The sequence below is a fragment of the Eschscholzia californica genome, unplaced genomic scaffold (assembly GCF_041429995.1).
Source record: "Eschscholzia californica isolate CP2 unplaced genomic scaffold, dmEscCali1.0.p SCAF_2, whole genome shotgun sequence".
Taxonomy (NCBI): Eukaryota; Viridiplantae; Streptophyta; class Magnoliopsida; order Ranunculales; family Papaveraceae; genus Eschscholzia; species Eschscholzia californica.
Genome location: NW_028238309.1, coordinates 7,192,008 through 7,218,741, shown reverse-complemented (window position 1 = coordinate 7,218,741; position 26,734 = coordinate 7,192,008). Strand labels below are relative to the sequence as shown.

The 26,734-nt window shown below is 33.6% G+C and overlaps 2 protein-coding genes and 1 pseudogene across 2 annotated transcripts; 1 reads left to right on the top strand and 2 right to left on the bottom strand.

Moving 5' to 3' along the window:
* Nucleotides 1-4,087: 4,087 nt before the first annotated feature.
* On the top strand, nucleotides 4,088-5,010 carry LOC147555779 (antimicrobial ginkbilobin-2-like protein pseudogene; annotated as a pseudogene).
* Nucleotides 5,011-5,297: 287 nt separating this feature from the next.
* Nucleotides 5,298-8,263, bottom strand: ILR3 (basic helix-loop-helix (bHLH) DNA-binding superfamily protein). Its single transcript, XM_086663446.1, has 5 exons — nucleotides 7,931-8,263; nucleotides 6,352-6,414; nucleotides 6,133-6,210; nucleotides 5,869-6,031; nucleotides 5,298-5,779 (listed from the first exon to the last, which is right to left on the bottom strand). The coding sequence occupies exons 1-5, from the start codon at nucleotides 8,068-8,070 to the stop codon at nucleotides 5,513-5,515; spliced, it is 711 nt and encodes a 236-aa protein (XP_086519572.1). The 5' UTR covers nucleotides 8,071-8,263; the 3' UTR covers nucleotides 5,298-5,512.
* A 16,515-nt stretch (nucleotides 8,264-24,778) lies between these two features.
* On the bottom strand, nucleotides 24,779-26,467 carry CXXS1 (thioredoxin family protein CXXS1). The gene is made up of 3 exons (XM_086663531.1): nucleotides 26,113-26,467; nucleotides 25,574-25,696; nucleotides 24,779-25,105 (listed from the first exon to the last, which is right to left on the bottom strand). Exons 1-3 carry the CDS (start codon nucleotides 26,212-26,214, stop codon nucleotides 24,947-24,949), a joined length of 384 nt encoding a protein of 127 aa, XP_086519657.1. The 5' UTR covers nucleotides 26,215-26,467; the 3' UTR covers nucleotides 24,779-24,946.
* Nucleotides 26,468-26,734: the final 267 nt, after the last annotated feature.

Here is a 26,734-nt window from a genome sequence, read left to right as displayed (position 1 = left end):
CTATATAATATTTCAGCGGGGGACCTGCACATGTCTTTCATGTTTCAAATGTTTTTTTGATGCATTATATTAGTTTGATTGTTTCTCTAGATTTTTCAGGAGTGTTGTCTTGATTTTATACCTCAATGTATGAAGAAAGTAACTCGATTCGCCGATTTTCATGGAGAACAAATTGCGTTTTATGGATGGTTTGGTATCCAGTAGTATCCAAACCGCTTATGATGGTTCGGTTACTAACCGAACCAAACTCTGACCGGTTTGGTAACGGTTTGAAAAATCACTAACCAAACCATGAGTGATTTGGTAACGGATGACACCAAAATACCGGATACCGAACCAACGAACACCCCTACTAATCCCATACTCCGTCAGGTGGAAATCATTAATTTTATGTATTAGAGTGTAAATCGAAAGAAACTACTCCATATAAGAAGACCAATTAACGTTATCTCTACATAGACCTAAGAGACGTGGTGTTAATTATATATATTATGTGTCTCTATTTCTCACATTGGTTGCAAGAAAAACAAACAACCCAAATTCGAAGCTTCTTGTTCTTTATTCTTTTCTCACGTTTAGGAAAACTCAAAAAATATCAGGTAAACAAATTTTTGGGTCAAAAATTTTTGGCCAAATATTTTTGTTTTCCCCAAGTCCTGCACCATGATTTCACTTCGCGTCTGTAATGATTGCTGACAAACTTTCATTGTTGACGACGGTTAATATTTTCTTCTAGATATTTCTCCTCCTCTCCTCTTTCTCCAACCACCGCATCCGACTATCACCACCAACACCATTATTCTCCTCTCTATAACCCATGGGGTTTCCAGAGATATATAGAGGAGAGACGAGGATAAAGAGAAGAGTGAAACGGTGGTGGTGGTGCTCGGAGTTGGTGGATGAAAATGAAGAAAAAGTTTGCAAGTACTACATGTATTCGAAGTAAATGTCTGGTGGCTAATCATTTTAAGTTAGATGTTAGTTCGGCCCCTACTTGTAAGCAGGGACGAATCCATGGGGGTGAAAGGGGGTGTGGTCGCACCCCCTAGATCCTCCCGAACAAAAATATAGTAGTAGTAGTAATTTTTTTTTAATATATATAGGTACATCATATATAATACTGATGTAATAAGATGGCAAAAAAAAGGCTTTGGCATAATGGTTAAAGTGCGGGTGTGGGACCGTGAGGACCTGAGTTTGAGTACGACTACAAGCATTTGGAGTGTTTTTCTACATTTATGTGTCTAGACCTATATATACCCGACCGTGTGTATTAATGACATCAAGCAGAACTTGGCTTAATGGTTGATGCGTTGAGTTCTAGGTGGTGGGAGCCTAAGGTATTGGGTTCTAATCCCACTCTATAAGCAATTTGAAATATTTTATAACTTATAATATTTCAACGGTGATCCCTTCATCGGAATCTCCTTTTCTTTGAAGGAGAATTCTAATTGTCTTTCTTAGTATTTATACTTTGATCCGGGTGGCGGATTACTTTGATTTGTGTTTCCTTTTATTATCTTTCATCTCCTTCTTTATGTTCAGATCTTTTGTGGATTTCCAGTTTTTTCTAGGGTTATCAAATCCAAAGAGAAGTCTAAATCAAATTTGGGAGTAGATCTCAAATATGAGATTATTGAGAAAAAGAAGATCAATAGTGGCTTTAATTCGTTAGAGTCGCCAAAAAGAAGATTGGGCATCATCTTATTAGGTCAAGAAAACAACAACTTACTATAGCGACAGTAGATAGACATTCCGAGCAAACTCAAGTGTCATACCGCACCTATTTAAACGCTACCATAGAGGTTGCTCGGTATCTATTGGGAAGGATTGGCGTTTCGCGGCAATGATAAATCTGAAATTTCGTAAAATTCAGATAATTTCATTAAGCTGTTAAAGCTTCTTGCTCGAAATTGTCCAGAAATTGATGAAGTTATTGCTACACATTCTGTTAAAGCGGATCAAAAGAGGAAGCAATAGATTTGCTACCCAAGATGCAAAGTTTTGAGTTTGTATTTTGTTTACATTTGATAAAGCTTTTGTCGGAAATAACAAATGAATTGTCACAAGTACTACAAAGAAAAGACCAAGATATTGTGACCGCCATGGATTTTGTTGAATCATCTAAAGCTAGAATCCATCATGTACAAACCATGAGTGGTCATCATTGGTTTGGAGTGTTTCTATTTTTTGTGAAAAACATAATATTGAAGTTATTGATCTTAATGGTTCGTACATAGTTCAAGGGAGAAGCAGGAGGAATGCACAACAAATTACAAACTTTTACCACTACCAAGTGGAGATTTTCTATACCGTTATTGATATGCAACTTCAAGAATTAAATGTTCGTTTCACTAAGAAGAATATCGAGTTGCTCAGTTGTATGCCATGTTTGAGTCCGTCTAGAGGTTTTGCTTTTTTCGACAAAAGTAGATTGATGCGTCTTGATGAATTTTATCCATCAGATTTCAGTAGTCTTGACACTATGCTACTTAGTTCTCAGCTGATAATTACATTTATGATACGAGGCAGAATGATGATTTCTCAAATTTATATGGGATTAAAGCTCTTGCTAGAACATTGGTGGAAACTACGAGAGATAAAGCATATCATTTAGTTTATTTGCTTATCACTTTAGCACTCACTTTGCCTATTGCAACTGCCTCCGTTGAAAAAGTTTTTTCAGCTACGAAGCTAGTTAAAACACGCTTAAGAAACAAGATGAGTGATTTGTAGCTGAATGACAGTTTAGTAGTCTTTATTGAAAAAGAAGTTTCTAGTGAAATTGACAATGAGTCGATTATGCGGTCATTTCAAAATATGAACTCTCGTAGAGGTCAATTGCGTTTGTAATCGTTGATGTATTAATATAATTAATTAATATAAGTATTTTGTTAATTACTGTGCTTGCAAAAAAAAAACATTTAAGTATATAAATCCGCACCCCCTCTGTGAAAATCCTGAATTCGTCACTGCTTGTAAGTATCTTCTACTTAGGAGTTTATTTTGTAGACTTTGAATTTGATATCTGAAATGATTGTACATTTAGTTTTAGTGTTTTGCATGTTTTTATCTTAAGATCTTGAAATAAGTCTTTTATATCTAATTCTTATGTTTTCCAGTATTTTGAATACATTTATTTATTTTGATATATCAGATTCAGATTTTAGAAAAAAAAACAAAGAGCACCTCAGTCAACCACTCAACTGTTGCCATCCACAAGAATCTTACCCTTTTAAAGTCATTTGTTTCTGGATCAAGACAGAGCCGCATCCTTCAACAAAAAAAAAAAAAGACAGAGCCGCATGAACTGGCATAATTGACTTTCTCTAAACCAAGCATTTTTGTTCAACTTTGTAGGCATTTCTTTAATTCTAGTACCTTTGATTTCAAATACTTAATCTTCCTAACACCACTCTACTAGTTAACTCCCTTGGGCTGATTTGTTTTCTTTGGAGATTGTATATGAAACTTCAGATTTGAACTCTGGGTACATGTGTTTTTATATAGTCAATATTTTTAGATACGGCAGTACTTTTGAATTAATTCATATTCATTTCAGCCTATAATGTATAACGGTATAAGAAATCAAGAAACCGCTTAAATAGTGTATAGACTGGTAAACGTTTGATATTTGATATCTTCAGAAAGTGTTAAAAACGCCGCCTCTAAGTATCCACTAAACTTTATTCATCAATTTTAGTAGGAATATGTGAAGAAAAGAGACATCTTTTAACACTTCTGTGGGGAACTAATTAAACTTTCTTTCTTATGGATAAGAATTCAAGACTTAAATGAATAGAATAGTCATATTTTAAAATTTTGATTCAAGTTGTGATAACATGACATTTGAATAATGTGTTTACAGACCCAACCCACTATTACATGTGGTCGATGGAATCAGAGTAATATCCAACTAAACTTTTCTTTGATTTGTCATCGTCAACCCTAAGTATGAACTAAACTTTATTCATCAATTTCGGCTTTGAAAATAGATTTAAAAAAAAAGTCAACTTGTTCACTTGAATTTCATCTAGAACAAAAATCATTGATATTTTAGTTGGCTATATAAAGGAATGAGTTTATAAATTCTACTACACCTTCAAACACCCAATAACTATAAACTCTATCCTCTGTCTCTTTATAAATTCTTCTCACCATGTCTTTCCTCAAATTACTCCCTCTATTTTACCTTCTTCTATCTTTCACTCTCTCCATTCACATTGTATTTGGCCAAAGCACAAGTAGCCCTGACCCACTTTTTCATTTCTGTTCAAACCCTGAGAATTTCACAAGTAATGGTTCCTTTGATATGAACTTGAAAAGTTTGATAGTTTACATCTCTTCTAATGTTGCTCCCACTGGCTTTGCACTTGGATCCGGCGGAGAAGCAGAAGATCGTGTTAACGGGATTGCGTTATGTCGTGGTGACGTAAAAAGCCCAAACTGTAAGACTTGTGTTCGTAAGGCAACACAAGAGATTCGTCAACGATGCCCCTTAAACAAAGGAGCTATAATTTGGTACGATAACTGTCTCTTTAAATACTCAAACGAAATTTTCTTTGGCAAGATAGCCACAACAAATAAGTTCTATATGTGGAATACTGCTATAGTAAGTGATCCAACATCGTTTAATGAAAGAACGAGAGAGTTTCTCTCTAAACTATCGAATAAAGCTGAAAAGAGTCCGATATTGTTTGCTACGGGCGAGCAGGAAATGAAAGGAGCAGAGAAACTATATGGGTTAGTTCAATGCACAAGAGATTTGTCTAGCAGTGACTGCAAGAAATGCCTGGTTGATGCAATAGATGAACTTCCAAGATGTTGTGATGGTAAAAGAGGAGGTAGGGTTGTTGGTGGAAGTTGTAATTTTAGATATGAATTGTACCCTTTTGTTAATGATGCTTAGATGTTCAATATTTGATTTTGAAGGGTTATTAGGTGATTTACTCTAAATGTTAGTACCTTACTATGAAAATAAATTCTTCTATGAAGATCTTAGTTTATTGAGATTAGACTCTTCTTTCAATTTTGGTTCAGAATTTCAGTTCCATTGCGAATGAATTCAGCAATCTGAGCAAGGAAAACATAATACTACTTATACGGCATTTGTTTTCTCTAAATCAGATATGAAATTTGACTCAAAATCTGAATTAATTCCACTCAGATTTCCAGTACGTTTGTTTTTGTCTAGCTCTTGATGTCAAGATTCGTTCGAATAGCTGATTTTGGGTCAACGGCCAAATTCAGACCATGAGACAGAAAAACAAAAAAAGCAAACACCACCTAAAAGAACATAAGAAACAAGTCTCGAATTGAAATACTAGAACTGCCTGATTCTGATTCATTTACAAGTTAAGTTCAGTTGAGTTCATGGATTTTTCAGATTCCAACAGACATAAATTACCCACCTAATTCAGTTTTTTGAGTTGATAATAATATAGCCGATAATAATAGCAGAATCGAAATAAATTATACCCATCTGCCAATGAGAATGAAATCTTCCATCAACTTAGGCAACTGGTGGCCGAAGCACATGATCTTGGGAAGTGTCGACTGCTGCCGGTGGCATGAATTGCCACATAGCCACACCAGGGTAACCGATAAATGGCATCAGTTTGTCTCCAGTTGCCTGGGGTTGTGCAGCGAAGGTAGCTGGGATGGCGGTAGGATGAGGGAGGAAACCTGGTTGAATACTTGTAGCTCTTACTTGCTGTTCTAGCTTTTCTTTCTCTAACTTCAGCTTCTGCTTTTCATCACGAAGTTCGTTTTTCTCCACCTGCAGAATAAATAGATCTCTTGTTATCAGTAACTCTAAACATGAATTTTAACATTGAAAGAAATTACAGAGTATAGAAGAGAACTAACCTTTAACTCTTTGATTTTATCCTGGAGGCTCTCATTTGAGTCCTTCAGCTTCTGAGCTTCACTCTTTAACTGAGTAACCATACGTACAGCATCACTTAGTATAGCAGTCTTGTCAATTTTGGGTGGTCTTTCTGGGTCGAGGATGGAAGCTAACTCCACGAACCTGGTGATCATTCAATGTGAGAGAAAGTGGGGATAAGATATATGAGAGAGAGAGAGAGAGAGAGAGAGAGAGAGAGAGAGAGAGAGAGAGAGAGAGCATACCTTTCATTCAGTCTATCTCGGCGCATTTTCTCCCTACATGCTTTAGTACCAGATGCAGTACAAGTCTCGGACCTCCCCCTGTTATAATAACCAAAGGGAACGTTGTTCACAAAAAAAATCAGCCTAGAATAACAAATCTAGGGACAAACTACGTTGAGAACATATAAGTTGATCAAGCAATGCCTCTGCATTTGAGGAAGCCTAGAGGAGAATAATTACCTTTTTCGGGAGCCTGTTTCCTTGTTTAGAATTGAATCTTCGAAGCAGTTATCAATGTCAACACTGAGCAGTCGCAAACAAGTGTCGGTCAGTCAGTGAAAACATGTGGGCATGTATATACGTATATATAAACAAGTTAGACAACAGCAAATGAGAATGAAAATTTCCTCCAGAGTAGGGGATAAGAATAGAACAGACAACATTCTTAAAAATCGCTCGACAAACAAAAAGAGGAGGTATTTGATTTCATTCATATTGTGGGGAAAAAAAGTCGAAACCCATTTATTTTTAGTTGAGGTAGGAGGTCTCTTTTGGATATCAGTCAAATATTGTTACGAGGGAACTATCTTCTGAGTAAATGTTTGCTGGTACTTAAGAAAGAAAATTAACCAGAACCAAGACATATTACAGGTTAGACAACTACAGTAAATATTTAAGAAAGATACATAATAAATGCCCAAATACTAAAGAAGAGTTGTTTCAGTGATTGTGGTTAGTTTGCTTAACAATTGAGGCTGGTCTAAGTCTTTCATTGATCCCTCCAATAAACATATTAAATACATTATTACTTTGGGCAGAAATCCTATGTGGCTTGCCGTGATCAGACTTCAGATGATTCTCACTCACTGAAGTGCAAATCACGACAAGCCACCCACATGAGATTTCTATCCAGAGTCAGCCTCATTTTTCTTGTTCCCTAGCATTACTCATAGAATTTGATATTGCTAAAAGCCTAAAACACAGCATTTTAGAGATTATTTTCTCTACCATATATCTCAACAAATTGAGGGACAACCAATACGAAAAAAACATAAAGATCTGTGAAAGAAAATCTATTGAGAGAAGAAGCAAAGAAACCCAAGTAGACGTCAAAGAAGATGATTAGCACCCAGTTGAGCTTGATAGACAATAGTTATGAGCTCCAATAATCACGAACAAAGGAACCAAATCTTCTATTTCTTTAACAAAACCTTATAGAGCTATGAAAAAGAGGAAAATGCAACTTGCAAGAACAAATGAAGTCTGAACTGTGATTATCCATTTCTAAGAACCATGACAAAACAATACTTCGAAAACACACTTACCCAGACAAGAAAAATATCAAAAGCTTATTACCCAAAGGCTAAATTTTTCAAATTCACCATATCTGTAAACTATGAACACATCAAGAGATCAAGCCTTACTACAGACTGGTTGAAACTAATCTCCCAATTATGTTTTTTCTCCAGAGAGAACTTGATAGAACCTCAACTAATTTAGACAGTAAAAATATTTATCCAAGTTAAAAGGCATTAATATCCTAACCCTAGAACAGTATACAATCAAGTTTTCTATATAAACTAATGAAGTCTACCCAAGATATAATCACTGTTAGAAACATTAATAAAGATTAAAATTTTCATTTTTCATTCACAAATTTCAGACCCCAAAAAAAACAAAAATTTGGGAAATTATGCTTATTCTCACAAGGGTATTGATAAAAGTAAATTATTCACGAACACAAGAACTATAAGACGCCGGAGTAAAATTCTCAGGTGAATCGGAAAATAGTGAAGAACCCTTTAAAGTATTTTCGTACCTGACACTAGTAGAGACGTTCAACGGTTGCGGTGTCCAGTTAAATCCGGTGATAGGCCCCGGCAAATCTCCGACAGGGATGGAAATATCATCAATTAAGGGATAATCAAGAAGCCAATTAGGGTTTTCAGGAGAAACCATCTTCCCGATCGATCACAAAATCGTAGGGTTTCGTCGAGAGGGAAATGAAGAAGAATTAGGGAAGACGAAGAAATAAAATTGGGAATTTGATAAAAACTGCGTGGAAATTCTCATTCTAGTTAAATGTGTTTCTGTTTGAGCTCGGAAGACCGGGGTCTGATGATAATGGGCTTGGGCCTTTCTAGACGAGTTTGCTTTCCCAAGTCCCGAGGTGGTGGATTATGCTGCACGTGATCATCAAACACGCGTGACCTTGGATACAAGTCGTCAAGTAAGTGGTAGAATGCTGAGTGGGTGGAGGAGAGAGTCTACGTGTTTTAGGCCTAAAATAAAATTCAAAAAAGAATTAAGGTCCAATGTTCCCAGAAAAAATGAATTTAGTTTTTTTTTTTTTCTTTTAAAAAAAACATTGTAGATACATACATAATGTGTTATGTATGACACATATAAAAAAATGAAACAAAGTATGAAACCTTAACAATAAATAACACGTTATTTATAAACAAAACAAAAATCAATAAACAGAAAAACACTGTAACTTTGACATCTAGACATACGTTAACTATACTAAATGTGTTTTGTCGTAGAAATCTGCGTAATTGATACTAAATAACGTGTATAGTGGGAAATAGATAGTAAGTTTGAAATCAATCGAAAAAATTTGGGAAAAAAAGAAAGAAAGAGAATTTTGGGGATTGGTTTTCAAACGTGAGTTTTTTCTTATATAAAAAGTTATAATGGGTATTATGATTAAATAGAAGTGATAGAGATCTATTTTTTCTACAGAGATGGGTCAATTTGGACTAAATATCTAGGGTTAATTCCGTTTTGGCCCCCGATTTGTGACCAACTGGCCGTTTTGGCCCCCAATTGTGTCCGGCAGTTCGTTTTGGCCCCAATTTTCTGTTTGGCCCCAACATATTTTTGTAAGCTTCTCCATTCTACCCTTATGGCAATTTTGTAAATTAAATGTATTTTCTTTCTCTTTGTCCACCTCACTAAGCAATTGCCACGTCATATTCGTCCATATAAGGTCGCCGGAAAATGTCGTCGGAAAATGTCGCCGGCGACATCATTTCCGGCGACCACCATTTTTTTTTTTTAACTTCTTCTTCTCCAACCATCTCCTTCTTCTTCTCCAACCATCTTCTTCCTTCTTCTTCTCTCTCTCTCCTTCCTCTTCTCTCTCTCTCTCTCCTTCTTCTTCTCTCTCTCCTTCTTCTTCTCTCTCTCTTCCCCTCTTCTCTCTCTCTCCCCCTCTTCTCTCTCTGTTAGGTTTCCGGCGAAGGGAAAACCCTTCCCCAGATCCAGACGGTTTCCGGCGAAGGGTTTCGCTTCGCCGGAAACCTAACAGAGAGAGAAGAGGGGAAGAGAGAGAGAAGAGGGGAAGAGAGAGAGAAGAGGGGAAGAGAGAGAGAGAGAAGAGGGGAAGAGAGAGAGAAGAAGAAGGAGAGAGAGAAGAAGAAGGAGAGAGAGAGAGAAGAGGAAGGAGAGAGAGAAGAAGAAGGAAGGAGATGGTTGGAGAAGAAGAAGGAGATGGTTGGAGAAGAAGAAGTTAAAAAAAAAAAAAAAATGGTGGTCGCCGGAAATGATGTCGCCGGCGACATTTTCCGACGACATTTTTCGGCGACCTTATGTGGACGAATATGACGTGGCAATTGCTTAGTGAGGTGGACAAAGAGAAAGAAACTATATTTAATTTACAAAATTGCCATAAGGGTAGAATGGAGAAGCTTACAAAAATATGTTGGGGCCAAACAGAAAATTGGGGCCAAAACGAACTGCCGGACACAATTGGGGGCCAAAACGGCCAGTTGGTCACAAATCGGGGGCCAAAACGGAATTAACCCAAATATCTATTATAATTATTATTTTGGCTTAAAATCTTATATTAATATTAGGGTGGACCAAATGTGTGTTTAGGAGGAGATTTTAGACTAAGAGTCCAAAAATGATTTAATATATTATTTTGATGGGAAGTTTGTTCTTACCTTGTGCAGATTAACTTTCTTGGAGATTTGTAAACCTAAGAAATGGAGTTTTAATATATTTGGACACTTGAAATCTAATATTTATCTACTATATGTTCAAAACGATATATTTACTCATCAATATTAGTAAGCAAACTTTTACCCATATCTTGTTACATTTTTACCCTTTTGCAGTACCAAAATGATGTGTTTACATTATGTTGTCAAAGTTACAATCTTATCTTTTTACAGTACCAACTGACATTTTAGTCGCATATTGTCAATATGACATATATATATATATATATATATATATATATATATATATATATATATATATATATATATATATATTTTTGTTGAACTTCAATATGACATATATATATATATAATATTAAAATGACATTTTTACCTACCTATAGTATTAAAATGACATTTCTACTCTTACATTTACTAAAATGATATGGTTAGTTTTATATGATCTCAATAACAATTTTACCCTTGTCTCGTCAAAATGGTGGGTTATCTTTTTATGTTAAAATGATTTTTTTTTTCCTTTTATATTGTACAATTCATTTTTGTTTGGTTGTCAAAATGACAATTTATCCTCGTATATTGTCAAAATTATACTTTTATCTTTTGTGTTAACTACTGATATTTTTATTCTTATTTAGCAAAGTGACATTTTTCACCCTTCTTTATTATAGAGTTACAATGTAATTTCGACAAAAAAAAAAAGTACAGTGATGTTGTATCCACAACATAAGGGTAAGAGTTTGTTAATATAAAATCATAAATGTATCTAATTTAGAAGGGTAAAATGTCATTTTGAGAACATAATGGTAAAAAGTTTTTTCATACTATAGAAGAATAAAATTTTATTTTGACAATGTGAGGGTGAAAATACCATTTTGACAATATGAAGGTAAAATATAACATTTTGACAGCATAAGGGTAAAACTGTCATTTCGGTAGAATAAGATTAATAATTAACGATATAAGAGTAATAATATCATTTTAACAATATAAAGAGTTCGTAATACCTTTTAATTTTACCCGATATTAATTCATAAACATATGATTATTATTTTCGTGGAAGTTAGTTACCAACCAAATAGAAGAATTATTTAATTCCAAAAACATAACAAATGACAACCAAATCAAAAAACTCTTATTTTCACAGAATATAATTTATGGAAGACTTTTCATGAAAACTTTTTTATTTCAATGGAATTATTTCACTTCTTTCAACCACAACCTAAAATAATAATTACAGTTGTTATATTTCTATTTTATATTGGAGTGTGGACTCTGTCTATATATTTTGTCGTTAATTTAATTGTGATCTCTAAGAAGTAAGATGATTAGATATTCAAAATAACTTCTTGAAGATAATCCGCTTTCAAAATTGTCATCTAATGAACACATTTCCAAAAATGCATTTGGAATTCCAATTCATGTATTCATTTTCAACAACCATCTTCACCTGTTCATCTTTGCTGCCATCTCTTCTCTCCTTCTTTCTGTTTTTCTATTTTACTTTTGTGGAATTTACTTTTGAGAAAAAATTTCCAATTTTAGATATGTACCGGTTTGGGCGTCTTCAAAACCAGACAAATCTCGTATTGGGGTTCCAAAATCAGGTTGACATACTCAGACAATTTTATTATAAAAAAGAAATTAAGTTCAGATAAACACGACGCAATGACAGTGAACATATGGTAGTGAAGATGAAAATATGGTGATGAAAAAGAAAATACGGGGCAGAAGACGAAGAGATGATGTGAAAGAAGGGTTGACTCTCCCTCCGGCATGCAAGAGTAATGTGATTATTTCTCTCTCCTCCAATGTGACCAAATATAAAAATGTGACAGACGGGTAAATTTGAGACTGAAATACATGTAATAAAATGTTCTAGCAAAATGTGGTTTAGATGACTATTTTGGAGCTGGTCATTTTTACATGACCATTTATATAAGTCCGTCATCTTTAGAAGAACAAAGGAAATTAACATTTATTTTTGATTAATTATTTAAAACTATTTTTTTTTGGCAATATAATAAGTAAAACCCATCCAACAACTTGTGTAAGGAACATTGGCAAAAATATAGTAAATATTTATGTCTTAATGAAAAAAAAATTATTTTCAGTTAGAATTTCTCTTTTAATTACAAAACTTAAAGATTTGGAAGCAGATACAAAGCAAGGCCGGCTACGCATCACTCATTCGAAGTGAGAGGGGGACTTGCTCTCTACACGATCGACAACACTGATGTTAGTTGGTCTTAATCATGAATAAGATTGTTTATTTCAATAGTTAATAAAATATAATGTAAGGATAACTTAGAATTAATTCATGTTTAACTAATAAGATTCTGTTTATATATTTTAATTACAATTTGAATCTTGTTATTGTTTATGATATAGTGGGTTTCAAGTGGACAAGTGTACTGACAAAACATGTATTGCTTGTTTGAGTCTATCTCGTTTTTTGATATTAAGACCAGATAAAAAATAAATACATATGATGCGGTAATAAACATCCAACTTTTTTGAGTACAACATAAACCCAAGGAAATGTGTGATAAATGATGGCGCAGAAAATATTTTCACAATTTTAGTTTATTATTAAAATATCACAGAATTGAATTTTGAACTATATTTTTTACCAAATACTTTTTCTTTTTCAAAGAATACATTATTTGATAGTATAAATTACCGCCCTTTGGTTTCACACCTATGATAATATAAAATGATTTAGTGTTATTTTCTTACTCTCATCTTGTGAGAGCAAACTGTCTAGAATGGTGAAAGCTTATTTTGAAGCATTGCTAATCTTTTGTTCAAATTATAGGTTTATAAGTCAATGTGACAAGATATGTTCCAAAGAATATCCATTAACTGGTATGAATTATGAAATGACTAATTTCTATGGAAGTATTTCTTTATAGGTAGAAAAAAGATAAGAATTTCTTCTTCTCGTTTACATCATTGAAGACGTACTAACGAATACAACATTTCAATTCTTAATGAATTTTTCGTTGTCTATTTTAAGCTTGTTATTTTAAGTGGTCATTAAAATTAATATATTGTAATGACAATTTGCTTCTTATTATAACAACTACAGATTTGGATACGGCTAGAAGCAAGTTAATATTTAGTCTCTTGGATGATTTAATTTCTATATACAAAATGAGTTATTTCTTTTTAAGCCCCCAACTATGTGACCAGCTTCCTTTATAGCTTCTTGTTTTTCATAAATTCAAATTTGGTCCTCTTTTGTTAACACCGTCAGTTAACTTTAAAGGTTAACTTTTTTGTTTCCGTAATTTCTCTTGTTATGAAATTGAGTTTGTAAATTCAAAATTAAAGAAAAATATTAAAAAAAATAAGTTTAAAGGTCGTCGGGAATTTCGGCCGACCGACGACCTTCATCGAAGAAGATGATGAGGTGGCGAGATACACGACGTGGAGGAGAGAGGTGATGAAATGGAAGAGTGATGATGTGTCGTTAATCTTTGATAAAAAAAAAAATCATTTTAACCTCCTAGTTTGTTCTAAATAAATTGATTTTTTTACATCAACCCATATTAAGAGAGGGTCATTTTGAATTTACAAACAATTTTATAACAAGGACAATTATGAAAACAAAAAAGTTAACTGACGATGTTAACAAAAAGAGGGCAAATTTGAATTTATGAAAAACAGGGGGTCATAAAAGAAGTTGGTCACAAAATAGGGGGCAAAAAAATAACTCAAGAAGTTATAATCATTTATTTTTAGTCGATTGTTTCACTCTAATTTCACAACGGAAAGCGCGTACCTTTCAACAAAAAAGAAAAAGAGGGAAAACGAGTACTCGTTCCACATTATTTCCATGTTGTTTGTTATGAGTATATTTTTTTTTATCTTTTTTTTGCTTGAGTAAGTTATGAGTATATTTAAAAATAAAGATAGTATAATTTGTTCTAAATAAATTGATTTTTTTTTTAAATCAACCTATATTTAAGAGAGACCCAATTTTGAATTTACAAACAATTTCATAACATAGACAATCATGAAAACAAAAAAAATTAATCATTAAAGTTAACTGACGGTGTTAACAAAAAGGAGTAAAATTTGAATTTACGAAAAATAGGAGGTCATGAAAGAAGCTGGTCACAAAGTAGGGACTCAAAAAAATAATTCAAGAAGTTATAATTATTTCTTTTTAGTTGAATTGGTTCACTCTAATTTCACAAGGGAAAACCGGTAACTTTCAACACAAAAAAGAAAAAAAGGAAAACGAGCTCATGTTCCACTTCTATGTTGTTTCTTATGATTATATTTAAAAATAAGGACACACAAATTCTTTTTTTTTTTGAGAGGAGATGTGTTTAAATTAGTGAAGCACGAGGACAAAAAATAAATTTAAATGTCTATTTGGTGGCAATCTAGCTCAATGTTGTATGTCGGAATCAATGCGGCCCAAGGACAGAGAAACAAGCTTAAGGGGGTGGATTGGGACATTGGTAGACATTTGAGGATTCTCAAATGTTTGGGGACATTTGAGAATCCTGAAATGTCTGAGGCATTCAAATCCAGACATTTGAAAGTCCCAAAATGTCTGAGGCATTCAAATCTAGACATTTACAAATCTCCGAATGTCTGTGGCATTCAATTATAGACAAAATGTCTGCGGACTTTGGTAGACTTCATAGTTTGATGGTTTTGTGAAGGATTTGGGACAAATTTGGAGGCCAAAATGTCTTTACAAAAACAAGAGACATTTGAAGTCCATCATGTGATCAAACAACACTAATAATATTAAAATAATAAATGACCACCAAATGTCCACAAATATTCACAGATGTCTACGAAAGTCGAAAGAATATATTTTTGAAATGTTAGTATAAATTTATTATTTCATGTGATTAAACAATAATAATATTAAAATAATAAAATGTCTACCAAATGTCCATCAATGTCCACAAATATTCACAGATGTCTATGAAAGTCGAAAAATATATTTTTAAAATGTTAGTATAAATATATTATTTCATGTGATTAAACAATAATATTAAAATAATAAATGTCTACTAAATGTCCATCAATGTCCACAAATATTCACAGATGTCTATGAAAATCGAAAAATATATTTTTGATTAGGACAAATATAATATGCATTACACATTTTGTCAATGAACTCAAGATCTTGAAATGTCCCCAGGACATTTTGTCTATGGATCAAATGTCTTGAAATGTCTATAAAGACATTTTGTCTATGAAAGTTTGTGAAAGTCCCAATCCACTACCCCTCTTAAATGTCTATTCGGTAGAATAACTACTCTTAATCCTAACGGCATCTTCAGTGGTCAGCTAAAATGTCAAAATTTGGCTATTCATAGCTTCTTCATCTTTAATGGCGTGCTATATTGCACTTTTGGGAATAGTGAAATTGACAGGTCACTATTCACTTTGCAAAAAGAGTGACATTAATTCTTCTATTGTTATGGGTTGGAAGTCCAAAAGATGAGGACATTAAAGTCTAAGACCCGCTCGTAACGATCAATAGGTATTTAGTCTCTCTTGTCCTCTCTAACTAAACCGAAATTCAAACTGGTGACTCTCTTTAGGTGGAAAGGCGAAAAGAAGGGTAGTTAATGGATTGGCGAACAGATTTAACGGTTTGCTTAGTATTGAGATATGCAAGATATATTGCATATGGTGACTATTAATATACAAGATATGGAAGATATCGGAAGATACAAAATATATGAGATGGATCGAGATGAAGAGATCCGACGATAAAAGAAGAGACCAAGATATATGAAGATCAGAAGATAAAGTCAGACTGTAAATAAGGAAGATTAGTTTAAGTCTGTAATGGTGGTATTGAATGGTGAGAGTTCGATCCGAAAACGACCGACGACAAGAATTTTTAGAGAGAGAGAGATATTTTGTCGACAATTTTTCCAAAACCATCATTATGGTTATTTCTACATATTTTTTGGTAAATTGACAATGATTTCCTTGTCACTTTTAAACACAACTTTGTTGTCGACATTTTCTTTCACATTGTTTATACAATGACATATTCTCATACGTGACAACGATAAATTTACTTTCGTTGTCATTGATTTTCGTTCAATTTATGACCGTATTTACCAACGTTTTCGTTGTGAGTTTATCATCCTTCAATCATCTTCACCAAGCATCCAAATTCGAAGAATTGCAAGCAGAAAAATAAAAAAAAAAAAGTCAACAAATTTTACTTCTCTCCAAGTCGGACATTTCAAGATTTACGTGTTCCAACTTGCGGGGGGGTATTGAGATATGGAAGATATATTGCATATGGTGACTACTAATATACAAGATATGGAAGATATCGGAAGATACAAAATATATGAGATGGATCGAGATGAAGAGATCCGACGATAAAAGAAGAGACCAAGATATATGAAGATCAGAAGATATATTCACATATTCAAGATATCTATTATATTGTATTCTTTCCTAAGCTTAGTTAGGAAACTAGATAACCCGAATCACTCTATAAATATGAGTTGGGTTACAGAATTTAAATTATCGAGTTATGTCTGACCAATGTAACCGATCAACCCACGTTTGTATGTGGTGAATTATTAATAAAGAGTTATTTCTCCGTGGATGTAGGTCTTGGGTATTCGACCGAACCACGTTAAATTATCGTGTCTTTATCTTATGTTCATATCTCTGATTATTTATCTAATCGTGAATTTAACATGGTATCAGAGCGGGTTTTCAATCCTGTTTCATCGAAAAAATTTCGAGGTTAATCAACCTTGATTCAAGCTTCCGCAAAATTTCCAACGTTTTTTTCATTCGTTGTGACTTAATTAATCGATCAATTAGTTTGACGATTTTTTTAATTCCCAAGTTACTTTTGAGAATATCATAATCCAATGATTTTTTTATATCATTGTGAATATCATAGCCCACTGATTTTTTTATATCATTGTGATTAAATAATCAATAAGTTACTTTGCCGATTTTTCTTTCCACGATAATTTTGTGATTATTTCTCATGTTACGTCACACTTCTAACACGGGGTTACAAAGAAAAATAGTTGAAGCATTCATGGTTGGTTGGTTATGCTAAAAAAATGTACGTTCTACATTAATTTTCAATTTTTTCGATTTTTTAAGACCTAAATTAGGTCTGAATTTGAAAAAAAAAAAAAAAAAAAAATTGGGAACCAAAATCATGGATCTGGTTCACTTTCAACTAACCAGAACCAAATTTTTCCCGTTCCGGAACAAAGAAAACGCGGTTTTTATCTGACCCGCAACCAAACAGCCCTTTAGAACACGCTGACCTAAGTCAACGAATGTTGACCCGTGACTTTTCTCATGCTGACTCCTTCATTGACTCAGTCAGCCAGCATTGACCCGAACAGTTTCTTATTCTACACCGCGAAACAACCCCTAGAGTTTGATTTGATGGACTTTCCGGCGATCTTTCCGTTGACAAACGATAGATTTAATCGTTTTGCACCAACCAACTACGATTACCCTTTGGGTTTGCTGAAGAATCGATCACTGTTTCTTGTTTACATACCATCACCGATATCTTCCATATCTTGTATATTAGTAGTCACCATATGCAATATATCTTCCATATCTCAATACTTAGGGTTTCATAAGTCATAAAGGTATAAAACCTAGCCATTATTTCTTTGCTTTCAATTATTTTGAAGGTTGTGACTGGATTTCAGTGGTTTATGAAGACTCTGAGTTTGTTTTTTTGAATGATTTTGTTTGTATAATGAAGCTTGATTGTTTCTTTAATAATCTTTGTATAAAACGGTTTTGGAGGTTGAATGACCATGATTTATAAATCATTTTCATTATTTTATTTTTTTCCATTTTAGATGGCAGGTCCAAAATCAGGGTTTAGGGTTTGTCTCTTCCAACATATTCAATTTTGAGCAGTTTATGGGACATACATATTCCAAATCTGATAATGTTGCATGCATCGTTTTAAATTCTAGGTTTCGAATCTAAACATTTCATGAAATGGTTAACCGAAATCATAAATAAACCAAACATTTGTTGAACTGTATTAAGAGTTTATATAAAACTGAGAGATATTTTAACTTGCAGAAGATTAGTGAAAAGTTTAGATGTAATGACGTATGGTACTTTAGGTCGATGCATCTGGAAATTTGGTTATGCATAATTCAAAATAATGTATGCAATTTTGGCTCTGTATAAAGCTTAGACGGAATACATTTTCAACTTAGTGTTTGGATAATGCATTTGTTAGTTTGTACAAATGTGAATCCATTTTGGGTCAGTTACTTTAGGTCGATGCATCTGGAAATTTTGTTATGCACTATTCAAAATGCTGTACGCAATTTTCACTCTTCAATTTTCATAAAGCTTAATTAGATATAATGCATTCTCAATCAGGTGTTTGTATATACATTTATTAGTTTGTACATGACATTTTCAAGTGTGTGCAATCCATCTTGGTCGGCCATTTTAGGTCCATGCATCTGGAAATTTGGTAATGCACCATTCGGAATGTTGTATGCATAAGTTACTTTAGGTCCATGCATCTGGAAAGCCCACACGTAACATTTATATTAACGAAATGTTACTAATCCCTTCAATACCATGTTCATTTTTACAGTATATTTTTTTAAACTTTAATAATTCATGAGGCATGGTACCATCGTACAAAAACTGCCTAAAACTTGGGTAGCGATGTTTCAGAATTTTTTTTACTTGAACCCAATGCATGCAGGACTGGATCTTCATATTTGGCTATGATTTTTTGTTCAAATTTGATCCTTACCTTATGACCAATTAAAAATTTCAATGTGTACTTGAACATTTTTTCTATCTTGGTTGCTAAAATTGTAGTTTTGTTAAGCAATTTTAACAATTAATACTTTTATTTCACTTTTATCCTTTATTTCAAAAGATTCCAATTCTTGGTATTTTCTAACTTGACTGATAAAATCATAGATTTGTTAGTCAAATTTAACAATTGATATCTTTATTTCATTTTTATCGTTCATTTGAGAAGATTTCATTTTTGATATTTTCTCTTTCCTGTTCGTTGAAATAGATCGCTAGCAACAATTTGGCGACCTTGACAACAATCGTCAACAAAATTTTTAACTCATTCTTCTTCTTTATTCCATCACCACCACCCTTACCATCACCTCTTTGCTTCTCTCTTTGAAGCTTAGGTCAAATTTTGAAGTTGCTGATATGAAGCTTCCACTAAAGTTTCAACAGAAACTTTACTTGAACCTTAGGCTTTGGAGAGAGAGAAAGAAAAATGACTACGACAATGGTGACGGTGGTGTTGGCGATTAGATGAAGAATAAGAGAAGTTGGAAAACAACTTGTACAAGAGAAGGTTGAGGTGTCGTTTGACAATCAAAAGTATAAGTACTTTTGTTTGTAATAGAAGTTCTTTTACTGTAAAAAAGTAAAAAATCATCATAAGTGTGTTTTACAAAATTGTTACTTATAAGTAAAAAAAAAAAGTCAAAAAGTTAGTTTGGTAATTTAATTTTCCTTTTTATTTTATTTTTCTCAAAAAGATACTTGACTTCAATCAAATTTATTTATAATTTTCATAATTACCCTTTTGGAAGAATTGGAGGTGATATTGGTGGTAGGGGTGATGGTGCTAGTGGAACTTTTGATGTATGGTGATGGTGGTGGTGGTGGTGGTGGTGGAGCTTTTGAGGTATGGTGGTGGCGGTGGTGGTTGTGATGTGATTGAGGTGTTAGAGGGTACGGCGGTAGGGATATGGTGGTGGTCGGACTACTGTGGTAGGGATATGGTGGTGGAGCAGAAATGAACGGAAAAAAAAATTTGGTAAAGTAAAATTTGTGCATACGTTGAAGAAAAGTTATTTAACTTTAAAGTCAAAAGCTAACAATATTAACTTTAAAAAAAAGTTAAATTTTACCTTAAGTGAAGTCAGATATTTTAACGTTACCAACTAACTTTTTTATTTTTCTACTTAAATAAGCAAAAATGTAACTGATTTTAGTGTTGCCAAACGACACGGAAGAGAAGAATACATCAATTTATAAGTTTATTGACGGAATCATGTTTTGGCACTAAAGTTGGAAAGCTGGACAAACTAATATAGTGCACAATATTTCTAGTTGGTCCAAATTGGAGATCAAATGACAATCAACCCTTAATTTTTTGGTATTAACACTCTTGTGACACTCCACTGCATTTCCCCAACTATAATAACTACTCCACTGACATTATATTAAATGAAATTATATTAAATCATGTACTTCTTTCCAAATAAATTTCTAGAGATGGGCAGACATTTTATTAAAAAATAATCTGGATACAGAGGCATACATTGAAATCATAAATATTTACAGTAAAATATAGTACAACCACAATTATGACAACAAACACAAATAAAAGAAATTCAAAAATCATCTTACCTATGAAAATTTCTTGACATTAACCTTCTCAAATCAAACCGATAATTCAATTAAAACTATAATACTGGTATCAAAATATTATTAGCAATATGAATTTTTTTTAATAAGGCATTTTAGTACTTTTCATGTAAAAAGTATTACTATATTTCTTTCCCCATAAATTTTGAAAAGCCAAATGATCCTATTTGTTTCAAAAATTACACTCTTCTCTAAACATACTCAGACCACTATTCTACGACGTTATATCACACCAAATTTCAAAGAAATCAAAAAATATACATTTAATATTTCAATGTTGTTAATACCACATAATAAATATTAGTCTGATTCTCACAAAATTCATCTAATGATTTTTGTTGTCAGGGACATTATTAGAGTAAAGAATCCAATGTGTATATAAAGGTGCTAAAATACATAAATCATGAAACCAACTTTATCCTCCACCTTAAATAATTTCTACACTCATCTCCACCCATTAAATCAATCAAAAATCACAACTAAAAAGAGAAAAACTTTTAACAAAAAAAAAACTAAAAAGAGAAAAAAGTTACAGTCCATGACAAAAAAAAAACACAGAACGAAACTAGAAAGGTAGTGGAACCCCACTATTTGTTTTTAAGCTGCAGAGTTGGGACCTTGAGCCACTGCTACCGGACTCGGTGGGTTTTGAATCGGCCCTGGTGTTAGTATCACTTGACTTGGTGGGCTCTCCACTGGGGCTTGTATTACTGGCACTGGAGTTGCTGGGCTCGGTTGAGTCGGTGTAGTGGGCTCCGGCTCACTCGGTGGACTTGGTGGACTCGGTGGATTGTTATCACTAGGCGGACTTGGCGGATTGGTATCACTAGGTGGACTTGGCGGATTGAGACCACTAGGTGGGCTTGGTGTGATGGGTTCACTAGGTGGGCTTGGTGTGACGGGTTCACTCGGGGGACTCAGGTTGCTCGGTGGACTCGGTATAGTAGGGGTACTGGGTTGAATAGGGGTTGTCGATTGACTGGGAGGTATAGGTGGGCTCTGTTCGGTAGGCGGAGTCCGAATTGGGCTTTGTTGGATTCCTCCGGAACTAGGAGAACTAGAAATAGGTGGCGACGCCGTTAACGCCGGAATCGGGTCTGCAAAAGCTGGCCTACCACCACAAGCCTCGCCGCTGCCACCGCAGTTTATTGTCTTCTGGTGGTCGTGTCGTCGGAGAATTCCAAATGTTAAAATCAAAGAAGTAACCACTGCAAGTGTGACAATGAAGATAAAGATCTTTGTAGCTTTCCCCACATAACACATTTTCATCTTTCCCTATAATTCTCTTCAACTTCCTCTCTCTCTCCAGGATCTTGTAGAAACCCAGCTGAGAAATCCAAATCAAGAATGCCAGAATGGGTGGGTAAATTGTTGGTTGCTTTTTTTTTTGGTATTTTGGGTAATATCAAATAAGTGGGTTATTAATGTGTGAACAGAGTTGGTTGGATTTTGATTATTCTTCTTCTTATGTTTTTGATTGTCTAATGAGATCTTCCAAAGAAGAAGAAGAAGAAGAAGAAAGAGAAGAAGTGGTGTGAGTAAACGGGGGAATATAATTTTGGTAAGATGGGGTTTTTGTTTTCTTTTTGTTAGTTTTTGAGGTAAAAACTAGTTCACGTGGAGGCAACTAAATAGTCTCACTACTTTTGATTTGTAAACCTCTAGTAGTACAGTATATAGTTGCAGGGTAATGGCAGAAACCTATCCTTATTCTTCCTCCAAATTACACCACTGCCATTGATGTCATATTGCATATATTCTGTTGCCCTAAACTGTATTACCTATTGTGATACATGGGTCAAAATAAAAAATTCCAAATGTAGAGACTTAAATTTTATCCATCTTTTTTTTTTTTTTTTTTTGTTGAAAATCCATCTTTTCACATGTGTATGCGATGTTCTTTTAACTGTCGGACTTCCGTTTAGTTTTTTCTGACAAGTCTTAACATATGTTTCAACAAAAAATAGTCGAAGCCCAAAGGGTACGATTTGGCCCGTGTAGGTTTGTATAACCAAACCTCATATTATGTATGAAGCCCCCCGAATATCAAACCATAAGTTGAATGTGCCTTTGACCTATAGAATCAAAAGGATTTCAAGCAAAATAAGAGGTGCCTACAAAATTTTCTATCTATAATGGAGACTACAAATTTTTGTCACTACCCCTTCTTGGGGAAAGAGTTGAGCTGGATCATCAGATCAGACTAGCCCCCATGGTAGTCCCATGTTTCACGGTCACCTATCAACAATGTAATTGAACCAAACATTCCGTTTATTTACGATAAAAGCCATTTGATACTTCAAGTGCAAACATCTCTAATTTAGGACATCCCTTTATTTGCAGGAATGGGAGATGCTAGAGTTACTTATAATTACTTAGAGGATGACAGGTGAGGTACTCACAAAAAGACAAAGTTTTTTTAAAATTTGATTACGGTGGTCAGTGGAGATGCTAGAGTTACTTAGAGGATTATTTAGAGGATGACATAATGCCGTGAATACACTAAGTCTAAAATACGAACCCTAATAATACAATAAGGCATTTGATGAGTCTCAGTGGAAGCAGTTTATCACCAAAATTTATTCCATATAATTCAGGTACTAAATAAGTAGATGTTGTCGGACTTTATGCTCTTTGTTGTTGGGCTTTAAGCCTCTTTAATTATTGGTTTAACTTAGGTGGTTATCGTGTTTATCACATCTTAATGATGTATCAATGTCTTGTAACAACTAACGTAGATAGTAGTTGATCTCAAAAAGTAAAAAAAAAAGTGCAACCATGATTCAAAAAATTAATATCGTTACAAAAATAATTTAACCTTAAAACTTTCTCTGGGGTACGGGGACAAGAAGCCCAAAATAAAACATAAAATAGGTTTCAGGTCAAAACTTAGTATAAAAAGTCTACTCGTATTTGTTTTAATATTTGTTTTTACCTCATACAAATACACAAATACATCATTAATGTTTTCATTGTGTAAGAGAATGTGTAGGTATGTGTCCGAATAAGTTTGCTTTGTACGCAACACAAAATTAAATTGCGTGAAGTTCAACAGTAAAATGTATAGAGTTATTTACGTTTTGTTTCGTGCAATAAGGTAATGTTGTCATGCAAACATGATTTTCTTTTGTGAGTCCCAAAAAATGATATATACAAAAATGGTTTGTTTGATAGTAGTTAGTACATTTTAAAATTTGTACTATTCATTTTGGACTTTTGACTTATTTTATGTTAATAATGGACTTACTAAATTATGAGGGTTCATATTTTAGACCTTCCCCCAATAATTGTACTTTCTTTTTTGTTGCAAATATAATCTTAACCATTTTTTTTGCATAGTAATTCGAAATTTTCATCTTGTAAAAGTATTGTAAACTTGTAAAAATATTATTCTATATTAGTTTATGATATAAGATTGGACATTTGGACTAGCCATTTGAGATTTTTCAAAGTGGTCAAGTCAAAATAAAAAGAATTGATGAAGTCGATCATCACATCTTGCGATTGGTATCACATTAGGTAAGGCTCAATCTAGTTAGAACTAGAAATTTTAACCCAAATTTTGCTAACGATAAATCGCTGTCGTACACGTGTATTTTTGGATCGCCCATAGCATAGTTCTCTGTTTATTTCCATCTAGAAAGTCATTCAATATTACATTTGACCAGTAGAAATAGAATGAAATTACTAAAAATAACAGTTTCATATATAATTTTGAAGTACCATAAAATCATATCTAACTTATTTAGAAATAAGATGGGGTAGAGACTGATTTTTGAAGTGGCACACTAGGGTGTCTACTCTCTAGTTTTGTCTAATGTTAGTTAGGGACGTATTATAGAGGTGGAATTGGGAGTAGTACTTATTGCAAATCAATCTATCCCACTGGGTTGTTATTTGTTAACTCTTCCTCTTAAAATGAATCATATTTTGGTGAAGATGTAAATCCAGTTGCATTCTTGCAAATAACATACTAGCTCCATTCCATGACGCAAGTTTGTTGATCTTATTCATTTTCTGCGAGTCAAATGTGACCTAAGTAGTTAGGAATTATCTTAGGTACTGATAACGTATGATTCTGACAAAAACATTTTAGCTCGTGAGATGACCTTTGATATTTGATTGTTAATAGTATGATTCTGACAAAAACATTTTAGCTCGTGAGATGACCTTTGATATTTGATTGTTGGAAGATTAACGTCAAACACTTCAACATATTTCAACTGAAAATTCATAACCCTTTCTGATGATAGATGCACATATAAAATCTCAAACACAACAAATTTATTAACAAAATAAACACAAACTAATACACAAGTATCGGCCATCTAAAACATTCGTCACCACCAAATATTTTACCACTTCCATAGTAAATTTACATTCAAATTAAAGCCTTAAAGGCAAGCACAACTATATATTATATATATATATTAAGAAGCATTTGGGTAAGGTTGGATGGGTTGAGAAAAGGCATCAATCCTTTTCCTTATCTCTTCAGGATTGGCACCAACAAGCTTATCTACTTGAACTCCATCTTTCATCACAAGAAATGTTGGCATTGCCTTTACTTCCATCTTGGACGCTACCTCCTATACATAATTTGCATATATCAATATTAAGTATTCTTTTTTGGCATCTAACACAAAACTAAGTCAAAAAAAAAAGCATCAATCCCATTATTTATTTGGTTATATAAGATCCCCTCTTCTTTTTTCCTTCTAATTGTCTAAAATTGATTTGTCTTATTCAGAGTGAAACCATGACCAGCCTAATTCCGATACTTATACGAGTCACTTTATCAAATTTGAATCGGATTTCAAATATGGCTTCTTGCCTTCATCTATGTGGGATTATGCTAACCCTCTTGTCACATGTGGCTTTTCTTAGTCTGGTACGCATTATTCGATTTATTTCGTATTGGTCTAGTCCCAATAGGAGATAAAATATGTGCTCAAAACCAATGAGAAATGATGGAAACTCCTAATTATTTATATGCAACCTAAAAAGTAAATTAGAAACTTGTTTCCAGTAGGATTAGGATATCTACTTTTACTTACCTTAAGGTCATCTACATCAACCAATAGAAACAACATATCTTTGTAGCTAAGGGCGATCTCTTCAAAAACTGTATTCATAGCAACAGAAGGCATGCACCAAGTTGCAGTAAAATGTACCACGACCTGTTTGTCCACAAAAGAAAAACATAGAATTATTTTGTTTATCGATTTAAAAGTACTACTACTAAAATTACTTATGACCATAAATTTTAATAAGGCCTGTAACTAATAGAGTCTTCTAATTCAGGCTTAATAAGTATAACCTTGTCGAGCGAGCACAACCAGTTAATAATCTCAACCGCTGGAAATAAATTTGAGAGGTGCAACCTTAGCCATTGAAGATAAGTTTGAAGGTATAGTCTCAACCTTTTGAGATAAGTTTGGGCCGGAGATATAATAATCTCAATTCTTACAGATAAGTTTGAGAGGTGCAGAAGAAAGTGTACTCTTAAACATGTGATTGTTTAACTAAAGCAGGCCTAACAAAGTGGAAGCTATAAACTTGTAGAGAGAGAGAGAAGAGTTGGTTGATGACTTACAAGGCAGCCTTGAGAGGTAGCTTGAGAAATGAAGTGTTCCCATGATTCCTCAGATTCTACCTTCAAAACCCTGGAATTCATAAGTTGATCTTGCCCTTCCATAATGTATATTTGATTACTCTGATTCCCTCTTCTTTTCTTTCTCTCTTATCTCTCTATTATCTTAGCCATATCAACTTTATAGAGAAAGAAGGTGAATGGAGGTTGTGTTTTAGTGATAGGTTGGAATTGAATCAATATTTTAATTGTGGGTGCCCCATAACCTAATGACTAATTTGATGGGTTTGTCTTACCAAGATTAAAAATTGTCTGTTTTTGTTTGTGGATGACATCTAAGATTAATCAATTTGTCTTCAGTGGGTCCTTGTCACAATCTTCATTCATATCTATAAGCTTTATCTTGGGAGATAGAGCAAACCGAATAGACTAATAAACAGGGGGCTCCCGTGATCCTATCTGAAGAGCGAAGCTAATGAAGGCTTCCAAATGGATGGTTTTCATCTTATTTTGGGAGTCTCTAAATTTTTAGGAACTTTTTTGATAGGTCAATTGTATTGATACCGTTTCCGGAAGTAGTAACTTTTTCTCACGGTTCCCCTCTACTTTCTTCTGCCACTATTCA

Excerpts from the sequence above, each read along its gene's own strand:
- ILR3 (XM_086663446.1), bottom strand. The coding sequence starts at position 8,070 with ATGGTTTCTCCTGAAAACCCTAATTGGCTTCTTGATTATCCCTTAATT. Across the intron at positions 6,211-6,351 it reads GAAACAGGCTCCCGAAAAAG|GGGGAGGTCCGAGACTTGTA; the intron begins GTAATTATTCTC and ends TTATTATAACAG. Across the intron at positions 5,780-5,868 it reads ATAAAATCAAAGAGTTAAAG|GTGGAGAAAAACGAACTTCG; the intron begins GTTAGTTCTCTT and ends TTTATTCTGCAG.
- CXXS1 (XM_086663531.1), bottom strand. The coding sequence starts at position 26,214 with ATGGAAGGGCAAGATCAACTTATGAATTCCAGGGTTTTGAAGGTAGAA. Across the intron at positions 25,697-26,112 it reads CTACCTCTCAAGGCTGCCTT|GTCGTGGTACATTTTACTGC; the intron begins GTAAGTCATCAA and ends GTGGACAAACAG. Across the intron at positions 25,106-25,573 it reads TTGATGTAGATGACCTTAAG|GAGGTAGCGTCCAAGATGGA; the intron begins GTAAGTAAAAGT and ends AATTATGTATAG.